Source organism: Puma concolor, chromosome C1 (assembly GCF_028749965.1).
Source record: "Puma concolor isolate L17-30 chromosome C1, mPumCon1.1.hap2, whole genome shotgun sequence".
Lineage (NCBI taxonomy): Eukaryota > Metazoa > Chordata > Mammalia > Carnivora > Felidae > Puma > Puma concolor.
This window is the reverse complement of record NC_141674.1, coordinates 81205957-81220482: the sequence shown is the minus strand read 5'-3', so window position 1 is coordinate 81220482 and position 14526 is coordinate 81205957. Positions and strand designations below refer to the sequence as shown.

Genomic DNA, 14526 nt, shown 5'->3' with positions numbered 1-14526 from the left:
ATCACACTGAGATCTGAGAAAATGCCTAGAAAAAGTTAAATACACGAGTGTTCGGAAAGAGATTCAGATGAGGGCCCTCAATTCAACTTTTTGTACCAAGGTACCTTTTATAGGCAAGCACAGTAATGTCTGCATGTGCAACAGAAACATTTTCTTTGGCAGAGAGAGAGAGAGAGAGAGGGAGAGAGCAAGGAAGACAAAAAAAAAAAAAAAAAAAAAGGAAGAAGGAAAGGGGAGAGGAGAGAAAAGAGAAGAAAAAAGGCTGTATATGCTATTGGCCTCAGGTGGAATTCACAGTTAGTGGCGCTGGAACACCTCCTAACTTGGGAGCTCTGGGGCCTTTAGGGCGCACAGGCGGCCTGACTTCGTCACGGGGGGAAATCACACTTTTGCGCTTTACTTGCCGAATTTCACTTTGTGCTTGGACGGCAGCAGCGCAGAATCCGGGAGGCAAGCCATCAAAGTCCTCGGGGCTGGGGCTTCCGCGTCTCGCCCCGAACTCCTCCCAGCGTAGGCAAGCCCCGCCCATCAAGAGGGTCGCCACGCCCCGGTTGAGTCTCCACAGCGCCCGTACTTGTTGAACTTTGACCTCGTCTCAGAGGCCGCACGGGTGGGGGCTGTACGTATGTGTCGTAGCTACGCATGGTTAGCGTCCTTATTCTAGCCGCGGCGGGAGCTGCGGTGGCCGTGCTTCTTCTGGCACTGCGGCTGTGGGTTGTGCTCCATTCTCGGGTCCTTGTGCCCCGTCAGTCTCTCAGTCTCTTGGTGGTGGCTGGGTCCGGTAAGTAGTGGGGCGTGGGTCGGTGACTACAAACCCCAGAGTGCACCGCGACGCTCTCCTCTGGTCTCCTTAGCACTTTTGGAGCATTGCATGCTGCAATTTGTAGTTTCCCTGCGTTACCGGAACCGGTCAGCCCAGCCAGGGCGAAATACTGACTTGCTGACGCGGCCCAGGCATCTTTTAATGACAAATGAGTAACTTACGCTTGTCTATAATTGAGCTTCCCTGTAGCGTATATTTTTCTAACAAATTATTACATTACTATATTATGTACATTGGACGGAGGGGACGCAGCAGCTTTATGATGCCAGCTTGCAATTTTCCTGAGTAGTAAAAGCTGTTTTGCGTTGTTAATCTAGGCATGTTGTGTTTCGTTTAGAAATCACGAACACTGCATGATGAATGAAGCAAAGTGAATTGCCACATTTATAAATACACAAAATCCATGAGGATAGAAACAACTATCTCCTGACCATAGAACAATACACGTTTCAGAATATTGTGTCACAGTATGAACAACAAGCTGTCCTATCGGGTAATACAGTCAAAACAGAGATTACCAGCTCTGTAGGCGCTTACAATTTGAAATGGTCTAGTTCTGACAGAGACACATATATTGTGTATATTTAGAAATGCTAGGAGATGGCATCCAGATACAATAATAATTTTAGTATGAGCAAATGTTGTAAACCTATGTTCAAGTAGAATTCATTACTTTATTCGCTTAATCATGTGGAGATTTAGGAGAGACCAAGCATTATGCTAAACTCTGGAAATAACAGAACTAATACTACTACTTACGGTGGAGTAGTGACTGTGTCCCAAGCAGTGTGAAAGGTGCAAGGGTACGGCAGTGAAGGGAATGGAGATTAGATAAAACTAAAACAAAAAAACAAAATAGGTAATTGCTGTAATCTAGGACGTACAGACTGCTATGGAAGTCTTCAGGAAGGGCACCGCTTTATCTGAATGTGAGACCGGAAAATTCTGGGAAGAAGTGCTGTCTAAACTGAGACTTGAGAGATGACCAGGAAAGGGGAGCTGGGGCTTTGAGGACTGGAAGGGTGTGAAAAGAAGTTGATAGCACTTGCAAGGGCTGGCGGTGGGAGGGCACTGTTGCTTTGAGTTCAACGTGGAGAGGTAAACGAGGCGCAGATCCTGAAGAGCATTGTAAACCCATGCTCTATAAAGCTATTAGCACTACTCCACTGCTTCGTTCCATTTAGGGGTTAGGAACACAGGTTCTAGATTGACATAATCCTGGAGTGGAGTCACATCTCTGCCACCTACTGACTTGGTGATCTTGGGCAAATTATTTAACCTCACTGAGCCTTCTGTTTCCACCTTAAAAAATATGGGATGAGAAGAGGTGAAGAGAGATTAAGTATGGAAGTATTAAAAGGGTTTAGCAAAGTGCTTGGCATATAATAAGCATTTAAAAAAAAATTTAGAGAGAGAGAGAGCAAGCGTGCATGTCAGGGCAGGGCAGAGGGAGAAAGAGAATCTCAAGCAGCCTCCATGCTCAGCGCAGGGCCCGAGTCAGAGCTCAATCTCAGGACTGTGAGATCATGACCTGAGCCCAAATCAAGAGTCAGATGCTTAACCGACTGAGCCACCTAGGCATCCCATTTATGGTGACTGTCGTTAATCCTGGTAGCAAAGGATCTTTTAAAACACTTTTGAGTGGAGAGTGACCCAATTAAATCTAAGCTTTTACATAGATCATTCAGCCTACATTGTCAAGGGAATGTTTTGACAAAGATTGAAGTAGGGAGACAAGTAGGAACATTTTGAATAATTCAGATGACAAATGATGACAGCCAAACTAGGGTGATGGGTTTGGGGATGGAGAGAAGTATATGCATTTAAATAAGATTTAGGAGATAAAAAAATCACAGATCTTGTGGTTTAAAAGTAGGAAGTAAGGAAAGGAAAGGTTCAGGAATGATGTCCAGGTGTCTGTCTTGAATAAATGGGTGAATGGATGTTACTGCCATTCATTTGACAGTATTAGATTTGGTGGACTGAGAACCAAAATTAAGACTGATAATTACTCTGGCAAATGGTCCTTGTCATTCAAACCATTCAAGGTAGGGAGAGGTCAAGGCCCTCAAAGAATCATCCAAGTCAAAGAAAGACTTATATTCAGATGAACAGTTTAACACTTCATGCCCAAAATGTTGGAGGAGGGGGAAGGCATTTTCAGTGTTTACCTTGACTACCTAAAAAATAGTCTTTAGATACCATAAAACGATATTAATCAACCACTTACATTCAAAGAACATCAATCGAGGGGTGCCTGGGTGGCGCAGTCGGTTAAGCGTCCGACTTCAGCCAGGTCACGATCTCGCAGTCCGTGAGTTCGAGCCCCACGTCAGGCTCTGGGCTGATGGCTCAGAACCTGGAGCCTGTTTCCGATTCTGTGTCTCCCTCTCTCTGCCCCTCCCCCGTTCATGCTCTGTCTCTCTCTGTCCCAAAAATAAATAAACGTTGAAAGAACATCAATCGAAATTACTACTTTTACTTGAAACAACATATGATCTCCAAATTTTAGATTTAATATCAAATGCTCATCTACCCATTCATTCGATAATAGGAGTGCCTCCTGTTTTCTAAGCACTGGAGATACAGTAGTAATAAAATGAACAGAAGTCCCTGCCGTCATGTCATGGTTGAGCAAGGGTAGGGGGAGACAAAAACAAAATAAATAAATAGATTTCATATTAAATTATATGGTGATAAATACTAGGGGGTAGGGAGGGGGATTGCATTTTAGAATTGTAAGGGAAAGCCTCCTTGGGGGAATGACAGGATGTCCAACAGCAGGGAGGCTACAGTGGCTGGAATAGACTTAAAACTGGGTAGAAGCAGATGAGGCCCATAAGGTAACAAATTAAGGGGTTAGATTACAAGATGACTTTTATTCCATGTGAGAAGGGAAGCCACAGGAGGGTTTTGAGCGGAGGTAAATCATTTGATCAACTCTTTCTAATAGGGTCACAGTGGATGCTGTGTTGAGAATAGATGGACGTAGACACTTGAATAGACAAATGAAGCTGGGGGAGCAGACCAGGAAGCTATGGTCATAATCAATGTGAGTAATATGGCTTGGAGCTGGGTAGGAGCAAAGGAGATGGAGAGAAGAGATTGGATTCTGGGTGTATTTTTTTAAATACAATTTATTGTCAAATTGGCTGACATACAACACCCAGTGCTCATTCCAACGAGTGCCCTCCTCAATGCCCGTCACTCATTTTCCCCTCTCTCCCACCCCCGTGTCCACCCTCAGTTTGTTCTCTGTATTTCAGAATCTCTTGTGGTTTGCCTCCCTCCCTCTCTGTAACTATTTTCTCCCCTTCCCTTCCCCCATGGTCTTCTGTTAAGTTTCTTAAGATCCACATATGAGTGAAAACATATGATACCTGTCCTTCTCTGACTTATTTCACTCAGCATAATACCTTCTAGTGTCATCCATATTGCTGCAAATGGCCAGATTTCATTCTTTCTCATTGCCAGGTAGTATTCCATTATATACATAAACCACATCTTCTTTATCCATTCGTCAATTGATGGACATTTGGGCTCTTTCCATAATTTGGCTATTGTTGAAAGTGCTGCTATAAACATTGGAGTACATGTGCCCCTATGCATCAGCACTCCTGTACCCTTTGGGTAAATTCCTAGTAGTGCTATTGCTGGGTCACAGGGTAGATCTATTTTTAATTTTTTTTTTTAATTTTTTTTTCAACGTTTTTTATTTATTTTTGGGACAGAGAGAGACAGAGCATGAACGGGGGAGGGGCAGAGAGAGAGGGAGACACAGAATCGGAAACAGGCTCCAGGCTCTGAGCCATCAGCCCAGAGCCCGACGCGGGGCTCGAACTCACGGACCGCGAGATCGTGACCTGGCTGAAGTCGGACACCTAACCGACTGCGCCACCCAGGCGCCCCTATTTTTAATTTTTTTGAGGAACCTCCACACTGTTTTCCAGAGTGGCTTCACCAGTTTGCATTCCCACCAACACTGCAAGAGGGTTCCCGTTTCTCCACATCCTTGCCAGCATCTGTAGTTTCCTGATTTGTTCATTTTAGCCATTCTGACCAGTGTGAGGTGGTATCTCAGTGTGGCTTTGATTTTTATTTCCCTGATGATGAGTGACATTGAGCATTATGTAAGGTAGAACTGAGAAGATTTTGTTCCCAAAGAATATATCTTAATAAAAGAGTAAAATGGAAGACAAGGCCCATCATTGTAACGACTTCAGTTGGTGGCAAGGTTAAATCTTCAAAGAATGTATTCAGTAAGTGTTTCCTTTTAAGAAAAGAAAAGACTGTTAAAGCAGGTATAATGAAGTTTTAATTGCAGTGGAAAATGTGGAAATTATCCTTTTTATCCTTAATTGGTCCAGCTGTGAAAGCAAGTACCTACTTTGCAAACCACCATACTTTCTCAAGGCTAAAAACAAAAATACAAAAATGAGCATAAATCAGATGTGTAAATTACATGCCCCAGACACAAAGATGGGTGACAAGTTACAAAGCTAAATTATGATTCTAATTCCTGAAACTCACACATAATCTATGCCAATTTTATTTCTACATCTAGTCCCTTCTGCAATGTAGAGAGTAATCCTTCCCTTTCTACTATAATAAAATATGTGTATGGGGAGAAACCACATGCTTAATTTGTTCTATATGTTCACTGTTTCACTATCAAAAGCACTTTCTTGCAACAGTAGCAGTGGAGGAGAGTTTAGTAGGTGGGGGGAACAGTGTGACCAGAGACAAGGAGGAGATAACAAGATGAATAGAGAGAATGTTAAGGACATCAACCTGGCTGAGGCTGAGAGATTGTGAAATGAAACTAAATGGGTATGAGAGGGCTCGTTGAGAAGGAGTTTGATTGCTTTGCTTAAAAATGCTGCATAGTTAATGCGATAGATTGATGTGCTTTTGTGTTTTTTTTTTTCATGAAGGAAACCTCAATTTACACAGTCGATTTTTGAATTCATGGTTTTGAAATTAAAGCATTAAAATGTTGGAGATTGTACAGTTTCAAACTTTGAACCATTGTTTGGTGAAACTGGTAAATATTTGATGGCCTGCAGTGTGCTGAGACTTCTCTTAGGAGCTGGGGTTAGAGTGATGAACAGAAGTCTTCCTTAGGAATCCCCGAGCCCTGCGGGTCAGTGCTCATGCCCCCCTGACATTACTTCGCAGCCCAGAAACCTTCAGTGACAGTTTTTCCATTTTTCAACCTACTTTCCTGATCTTCTTTCACTCTCGTCCTTCTCCCCAGTATTTCCCCCATTCCTTGAGCCCACATCTCAGATTTTGCCATCTCATGTCCTAATGATCCCACCCAGTGGCCTCCCTACTGCTCTGTGTCCATTAGCTTCGGCTTCAGCTTTATCAGGGATCTCCCCTACTCTTACAAGGTTGTTATCATAACCATTTGCTTGCCTCCCCTCTGCCCTCATTTAAATTTTTCATGCTGTCTTGCATCACTCTTTACATGTCTGTGTGCATTCTTTCCCCTTGTACCAGGCTTCTTGATAACAGGAGTTGTGTCTTCTACTTCTTTGTGCCTCCTTAGCACCTACTGCTAGTGCCAATTTTATTGTTTTACTTTTATTATCCTCTTCCCCCATATAAAAGTAGTATTTATACAAGGGCATTGATTATTATTTCCAGATGTTGCTTTTGTCTTTTGAGGAATACATAAAACATAACATTAGTATAGCAGAGCCAAATGGATATGTCCGTTGGGCATTTCTTTTTTCTTTTCAATGTTTATTTCAATTCCAGTTAGTTAACACAGCGTAATATCAGTTTCAGGTGTAAAGTACAATGTACATTCAACACGTCCAGTGCACATCCAGTGCTCATCACAACAAGTACACTGCTTAATCCCCATCACCTATTTAATTCATCCCCCCACCTGCCTCCCCTCTAATAACCACATTGTGGCATTTTTAATTCTTTAAAAAATTTTTTAAATTTATTTTTGAAAGAGAGAGAGACACAGAGAGACAGAGTGCAAGCAGGGGAGTGGTAGAGAGAGGGGGAGACACAGAATCTGAAGTAGGCTCCAGGCTCTGAGCTGTCAACACAGAGCCCGATGCGGGGCTGGAACCCATGAACGGAGAGATCATGACCTGAGCCAAACTAACTGAGCCACCCAGGTGCCCCCACATTGTGGGATTTTTAATCTTAGGCCTTTCAATATTTTTTCCAGGTGGGCACACCACTGAGATCCTGAGGCTGCTTGAGCACCTGTCCAATGCTTACTCTCCCAGACATTATATCATTGCTGATACTGATGAAATGAGTGCCCATAAAATAAATTCTTTTGAACGAAATCGAGCTGATAGAGACCCCAGTACCATGGTAAGTGATCATTTCTATTTCTAAGAAAGTTAAAAGTCATATATTGAGTTTATTTATCTCTGGAAACAATCTTGTGGCACCTCAGTGCCCTGCCCTTACAGGGCAGTCAAATGTTTATTGCTGATGAAATGTATTTCCTCTACTACCAAAAGATAAGACTTCCTTTAAAGTGTGTCTTCAAGTGGTAGCTTAATTTGTTATATTCTTTTTTATTCTTGTAAAGGAAGGAAATTATTTTTCAGTTAAGTCCAACTGTGAAAATTGTTTTATTTAAACTTACATAAGACATCCAGTTGATGTGCTTATTGGCTCTTCACTAAAAGTTCTTTATCAAGGTCCTGCATTTCTCGATGATTTATCTTTGACAACTTCTTTGTCTTCAAATTGTCTTTGTATCTGCCTTTACAATTACTTCTGTACCTCTGGCTGCTCGCTTTAGCATTTTAGTGAGAATTTGGGGTAAAAGAACCCAAGTGAAACTGTGCTTTATCATGAAGGAAACTGGAGCTAGTGCTTGTGTAGATTGTCTCCATCCATCCCTCCTCTGGTGCCTTCCCAGCCATGGGGTGGCAGCAGGTGGTTCAGGAGTGGAAGCTGACCCCGCTCAGGCCCCTCAAAGTGTTTCACTGGGCATTTTGGACTTGGGGACCCAGAAAATGGAGACAGTCTTTCTTTGGGGGCACACTTTGTGAAAGCTAAGACTTGGGAGCTGCTGGCAGTCATGTTTTCATGTGGTGGGTAAAGACAGACTACAGTTGGAGGAAAGAAGGAAATTAATGCACAGGAAGAATAAAATAAGAAACCAGATGGTGAGTCCTGCCTTTAGTAACTCCAGACGCCCAGCTGCATCTGCATGGGAAAATCAGGATCCACTAATATCACCCCTCTCTCACTCCCCCTCAAATCCCTCTCTCACCTCCCCACCCCACTCCACTCCATTCCCAGGCCTTTTAAACTCCAGTTGAGTATTAGTCACTTGTAAACATGATCCCTAACTAAAACACTATGGAAATGTGTTCTTGGAGAGTCCATGTCAAGCAACATTAGAATCTGCCTGCTGTGAATTGAGCCCTAACAAAACGTATGGTATGTTTTTTCTATGTGGGAGATGAGCCAAATGCTTCATTTCTGTTTTAGGCATCAATGCTGTATTTGTTTCTTGTGGTCTGCTGTAACAGAGTACCACATTCTGAGTGTTCAGGCTACAAGTCTGCAGTCAAGGAGTCTGCTGGGCCGTGTTCTCTCTGAAGGGGAGAGAATCTTCCTCACTTCTCATGGTTGCCAGCAGTCCTTGGTGTTCCTTGGCTTGTAGCAGCATCATTTTAATCTCTGCCTCCATTGTCATAGGGCCATTTCTGTGTCTCTGTCTTCACATTCCCTTCTCATAAAGACACCAGTCATTGGATGTATGGCCCACCCTAATTCGCTATGACCTCATCTTAACTTGATCCATCTACAAGACCTGTTTCCAAATAAGGTCACGTTGACAGATCCCAGCTGGACAGGAATTTGAGGGGGGACACTACTCATCCCTGTGTGCTAGTTATTGACCCTCTTAGTAATGTGTGAGACAGATAACGAGATCCTTATTTCACAAATGAGAAAAGTGAGACCGAGAAGTAGAAGTAAGGTCCTGCCTAATACGTGTCGCTTACCTAAACGTGTCTTCTCTGAAACTTTTTCTTCATAGGCCTCTTTTGTGTACTCTTTTCCAACCCAAAAAACTAAGTTAGAAAAGAATGCTTCAGGGTTTATTCGCGGCATCAGAGACTTAAAAATGTCATTGAATCATAGTGTATGTTAGAATTGGTAGAGAATTTGGAGAATATGATGGTGATTTTTTGCACAAGAGGAATATAGTATTATATTACAGCAGTGATAAAGTTTACTTAAAAATATAAAATTTAAAAAATTACAAATTCTTGTTTTCAACATAAGGAACAGGTAGCTTTTTACCCAATTATTAGTGTATGTATTATTTTCTTCTTTCTAAAGTTGCATCCAATTGGAGGCTCTAGTTTTAATTCAGTATATATACTGAATATTTCCCTCCAGGTCCATCAGCATATGGATTGTTTATTTGCTGAATTTCATGGTTTAATGAAACATTTGGAACGTTGTTGTAGACACTTTAGAGCCCAATAAGTTGGGTGTCATTCACTTTATTTTATTTATTTTTTAATTTAAGTCTAGTCGACACACAGTGTTACGTTAGTTTCAGGTGTAAACATAGTGATTTGATAACTCTATATGTTATGCTGTGCTCACCACAAGTATAGCTGCCATCTGTCACCATGCAAAACTGTCACAGTACCACTGACTCTATTCCCTATGCTGCGCCTTTCATCCCTGTGACTTACTCATTCCATAACTGGAAGCCTGTACTTTCCACTCCCCTTCACCCATTTTGCCCATTCCCTCGCCCTTTCACCTCTGGCAGCCACCAGTTTGTTCTCTGTTTATATGGGTCTGTTTCTGCTTTGTTTCTTTTGCTTTTTAGATTCCATTCTAAGTGAAATCATATGGCACTTGTCTTTCTCTGTCTGACTTATTTTACTTAACATAATATCATCTAGGTCCAAACAAGATTTGATTCACCTTAATACAAAAGCCAAAGATTTTGAATTTTTAAAGTGCCGTTATTTTTTCTTACTATCAAAGTGGTACCACCACTGTAGGACTAAGCATTTCTGTTAGACTACCTCCTTCCATCAGTTAATTTACTGCTGGGGCAATGCAAGTCTCCTTAGAAAAGAAATACTGTCTCATTCCTAAAAGATTTTATACTTACGAATCTGAAGCTGGGAAGAGTTTCTGCAAAAATGCAGAGGAGAGCCACTGAGGGTGATAGCATGAACATGCCTGTTGTCCTTTCTGCTGGCCACCCCATGTGCCACACTTAGAGGAGAGGGCAGGTGGAGAGACACCTTCCCACCAAGACTTGATAAGGGGAGGAATCCACTTCCTCTTCTCTTGTTTTCACTACAGATTAAGGGGGGGGGGATGTACTTGCAACCCCCACCTCCCCCACAGACAGCTATCCATTGTGTATCTTCCATGGGGCTCACAAGACTGGGAAGAGGGAGTCTTGGTGAAGAAATCAGTAGTGATCAATACATTTGCTGGCAGAGCCCTTATTAGCCAAGAATATTGAACAGTCTAGATCTGCACTGTCTAGCACAGTAGTTACGAGTACTGGCTCAGCACCATTTACTGAATGCTCCTTTTTTCACTAATGTGCAGTGCTACCCCTGTTATATCAAGTTGCTGCATATGTATAGATCTGTGTGTGAGCTTTCTTCTTTGTTAACTGGTTTGTGTGCTGCTAATATCAAGCTCCCGTAGTCTTACTCTTCAGGAGTATTTTAGGGGTTCTTTCTTTTTCACATGGGTTTTTGAGTTAGCTTTGGCAAGTTCACAAAGAAACATACTAAAATTTTTGTATGAATTGAATTGAATCCATGCATCAGTTTGAAGAGAACTGAAATCTACGTGATGGTATCTTCCTGTCCCGGGACATCATCCATCTCTCCATTATTTAGGTTTCCTTTAATGCTTTTCAGTAACATTTTTAATTTTCATCACTAGAGTTTTGCATATTTTTTGTTGTTTTTATTTCTACGTACCTTGTATTGTCTCATTATCATTGTAAGTGATATACCTTTTAATGATCTTTCCTGTGTTTCAGTATATAGAAATATAATTGATTGGAGTATAGTGATCTTGTAAGAACCACCTTGCTACACTCTAATTAATTCCAATAATTTGTACACTTTTATGTTATCAAGATATCTTATTATGTTAAGTACACTTTTATGTTATCAAAATAATATCATCTGCAAATAGTAACAATTGTGATTCTTTCTAATCTTTACACCTTTTCTTTCTTTTTCTCATTTTGTTGTTAGACTCTCCAGAACAATAACTAATAGAAGCAATGTACTGGTCATCCTTATATTCTTTCTGATTTTAAAAATTTTCCAAGAGTTTAATTTTAAATCATATTTAGTTGATTTTTATCAAATGTCTTTTCTTCGTCTCAAATAATCATATTGTTTTAACCATTTTATCTGTTTTCATGGGCAGTTACATGGTATAAACTATTGTGGTATTCTTGGAATAAACCCAGTTTGTTCATAGCGAGTTATATTTTAACACATTGCTGGATTTTGTTTACAAATATATTTGTAGGGTTTTTTCATTAATGTTCATGAATAGGATTCCCCTGTACTTGTCCTTTCTTGTGCTGTTCCTAAGTATCAAGGTTAAACTAATCTCATTATGTGAGTATACAGCTTTTTGTTCTGTGGAGAAATTTGGGTAAATATCAGTTGCTCTTTCTTTTTTTTTTTTTTTTTTGAACAGAGTCAATCTTTTATATATTTGCTTATTTTAAGTGAGCAAAGATCTTTTTTTTTTTTTTAATGTTTTTATTTATTTTTGAGACAGAGACAGAGCATGAATGGGGAAGGGGCAGAGAGAGAGGGAGACACAGAATCTGAAGCAGGCTCCAGGCTCTGAGCTGTCAGCACAGAGCCCGACACAGGGCTCGAACTCACAGACTGTAAGATCGTGACCTGAGCTGAAGTCGGACGCTTAACCAACTGAGCCACCCAGGCGCCCCGAGCAAAGCTCTTTATAGCATTGAACAAAAAAGGAATTCAGTTCTTTACTAGAATGGCACCACAAACTCATTTTTGCATCATAATAATCAAAGCGCAGTTGCTTTTTAAATTTTGTAGAACTTGTCTATAAAAATACCTAGCCCTGATGTGTTCTTTTTGTTGTAGTTATAGACTCCTCAGACTTTCTGTTTGTTCTTAAGACAATGTTGCTAAGATATTTTTCTGGGAATATGTCCATTTTTTATGAGTTTACAAATGTGTTAACATAATTATTTTCATAATATTCTCCTGCCACTTTTGTAATCTGTGCTACAGTGTTCACGTGGTATATCTTTATCCATCTCTTTATTTTTACTTATTGATATGTTGTGTTTTAGGTGTGTCTTTTATAAATGACATATAACACTTTTTAAAATTAAAAGACAATGATTTTTGGTTTTGAAGTAGCTTGTTTGGTACCTGTATATTTATTGTGATTATTAATGTATTAAATTTATTTCTACTATTTTATTTGATTCTTTCTACTTACCGAAAGATTTTTGACTCTTTTCATCCTCCCTTCCTATCTTCTGTTTGGATTAATTAGCTTTCTTTATATTCCCTTTTTTCCTTCCCCTGGAATGGAAATTATTCTATTCTCCCAAGACATTATTCTTAAATGTCTACATGGATACCTAACTCAAAGTCAAAAACTTAATATCTCCATCCTCCTCCTGAAAAACAAGGCTTTTAGAATTAAAACAAATTTTTTTTAATGTTTATTTTTGAGAGAGAGAGAGAGAGACAGAGTGTGAGCGGGGGAGTTGCAGAGAGAGAGAGAGGGAGACACAGAATCCAAAGCAGGCCCCAGGCTCTGAGCTGTGAGCATAGAGCCTGACGTGGGTCTCGAACTCACAGATAGCAAGATCATGACCTGAGCCGAAATCAGACGCTTAACTGACTGAGGCGCCCCTAGAATGTTTTAAGTGTAAGCACCCCTTCCCATCTTACATACTATTGTTTAGTGTTTTGGTTCTACCTTGTTTTTATACCACCCAAATTACTTATTACTATTATTTTATACAGTCAGTGCTTATCTAGATTTATATAGCATTTTCTTTGCTTATTCTTTCTACTCCTTCCTTTTGGATCAAATGTCTTTTTTCCAGAGTATATCTTTTATTAATTCTTTCATGGAAGGTCTGTTAAGTGATTTATTCTTTCCGTGTTTTTTGTTTTCCTGAGAATATATTTTGGTTTTGATCTTCCTTTGATTGCATACTGCATTTGGAATTCTAGGTTGAATTTTTTTCCTTCATAAATATATATTTAGTATTCATTCATTTATTTAACAGATTCTTATTGAACACCTACTGCGTGCTAGTGATATAGTAGTAAATAAAACATGCAAGAATCTCTGCCCTCATGGTGGCTGCATTCCAATGGGGAAACAATAAACAAGATAATCAAGTAAAATTTGTAATGTGTTAGTGATAAATGCTAAGGAGAAAAATAAAGCAAGGCAAGGAAATAGGGAATATTGGGGGGTTAAATTTTAGGTTTGGGAGGTTGCAATTTTAGGTTAGAGTAGCCATGAAAGGTGGCATTTGAACAAAGACCTGAGGGAGGTGAAGTATAAAGCCATCTGGGGAAAGAGAATTCTTGGAGAAAACAATAACTGCAAAGAAGATCTTGAGGTGGGGCTATGCCTGGCATGTTCTTGAAATAACAAAGAGGTCAAATTGGCCAAAGCAAAGTAAGTGAGGAAGAGCTGAACAGATTATGAGCCCATAGACATCAAGGTGGGCATGTTGGGATCAGATTTTTTTAAGGCCATGTTGTCCATTTTTAGTCTTAGAATTTTTTTCCCTGTGTGTGAAATGGGGAGCAATTGGGAAGCTTTAGGTAGAGGAGCGATGTGATCTTTTATTTTTATTTTTATTGTTATTATTTTTACTTTTTCTTTAGTTAAAGTGTAGTTGACACACACTGTTACATTACTTTCAGGTGTACAGCATAGTGATTTGACAAGGTTATATGTTATGCTGCGTTCACCACAAGTGTAGCTGCCATCTGTTACAATAAAACGTTTTTATAGTACTATTGACTATATTCCCTATACTGTACCTTTTATTCCCATGACTTATTCATTCCATAACTGAAAGCCTGTATCTCCCACTGGCTTTCACCTATTTTGCCCATCCTCCCCGCTGTGTTCCCTCCCTCTGGCAACCGTCAGTTTGTTCTCTGTTTATGGGTTTGTTTCTGTTTTTTGTTTATTCCTTTGTCTTTAGATTCCACATGTAAGGGAAATCATAGCCCCACACACCAGGGCTAGGTATTTTTATAAACAAGTTCTACAAAATTTAATTTTTTTTTTAACGTTTATTTATTTTTGAGACAGAGAGAGACAGAGCATGAACGGGGGAGGGTCAGAGAGAGGGAGACACAGAATCTGAAACAGGCTCCAGGCTCTGAGCTGTCAGCACAGAGCCTGAGGCGGGGCTCGAACTCATGGACCGTGAGATCATGACCTGAGCCGAAGTCGGCCGCTTCGACCCAGGCGCCCCATGTTCTACAAAATTTAAAAAGCAACCACACTTTGGGGTGCCTGGGTGGCTCAGTCAGTTGAGTGTCCGACTTCATCTCGGGTCATGATCTCACGGTCTGTGAGTTCGAGCCCTGCGTCGGGCTCTGTGCTGACAGCTCAGAGCCTGGAGCCTGCTTCGGATTCTGTGTCTCCCTCTCTCT

At 40.5% G+C, this 14526-nt stretch overlaps 1 protein-coding gene across 1 annotated transcript in view; it reads left to right on the top strand.

The window, feature by feature from the left end:
- The first annotated feature begins 549 nt into the window (after positions 1-549).
- ALG14 (ALG14 UDP-N-acetylglucosaminyltransferase subunit) overlaps positions 550-14526 on the top strand; it is a 102213-nt gene continuing 88236 nt past the window's right edge. Inside the window, exons 1-2 of the mRNA XM_025912581.2 lie at positions 550-781; positions 7020-7171. Coding sequence (XP_025768366.1) covers positions 643-781; positions 7020-7171 — 291 coding nt within the window. The 5' untranslated portion in view covers positions 550-642. The remainder of the gene's footprint in view (positions 782-7019; positions 7172-14526) is intronic.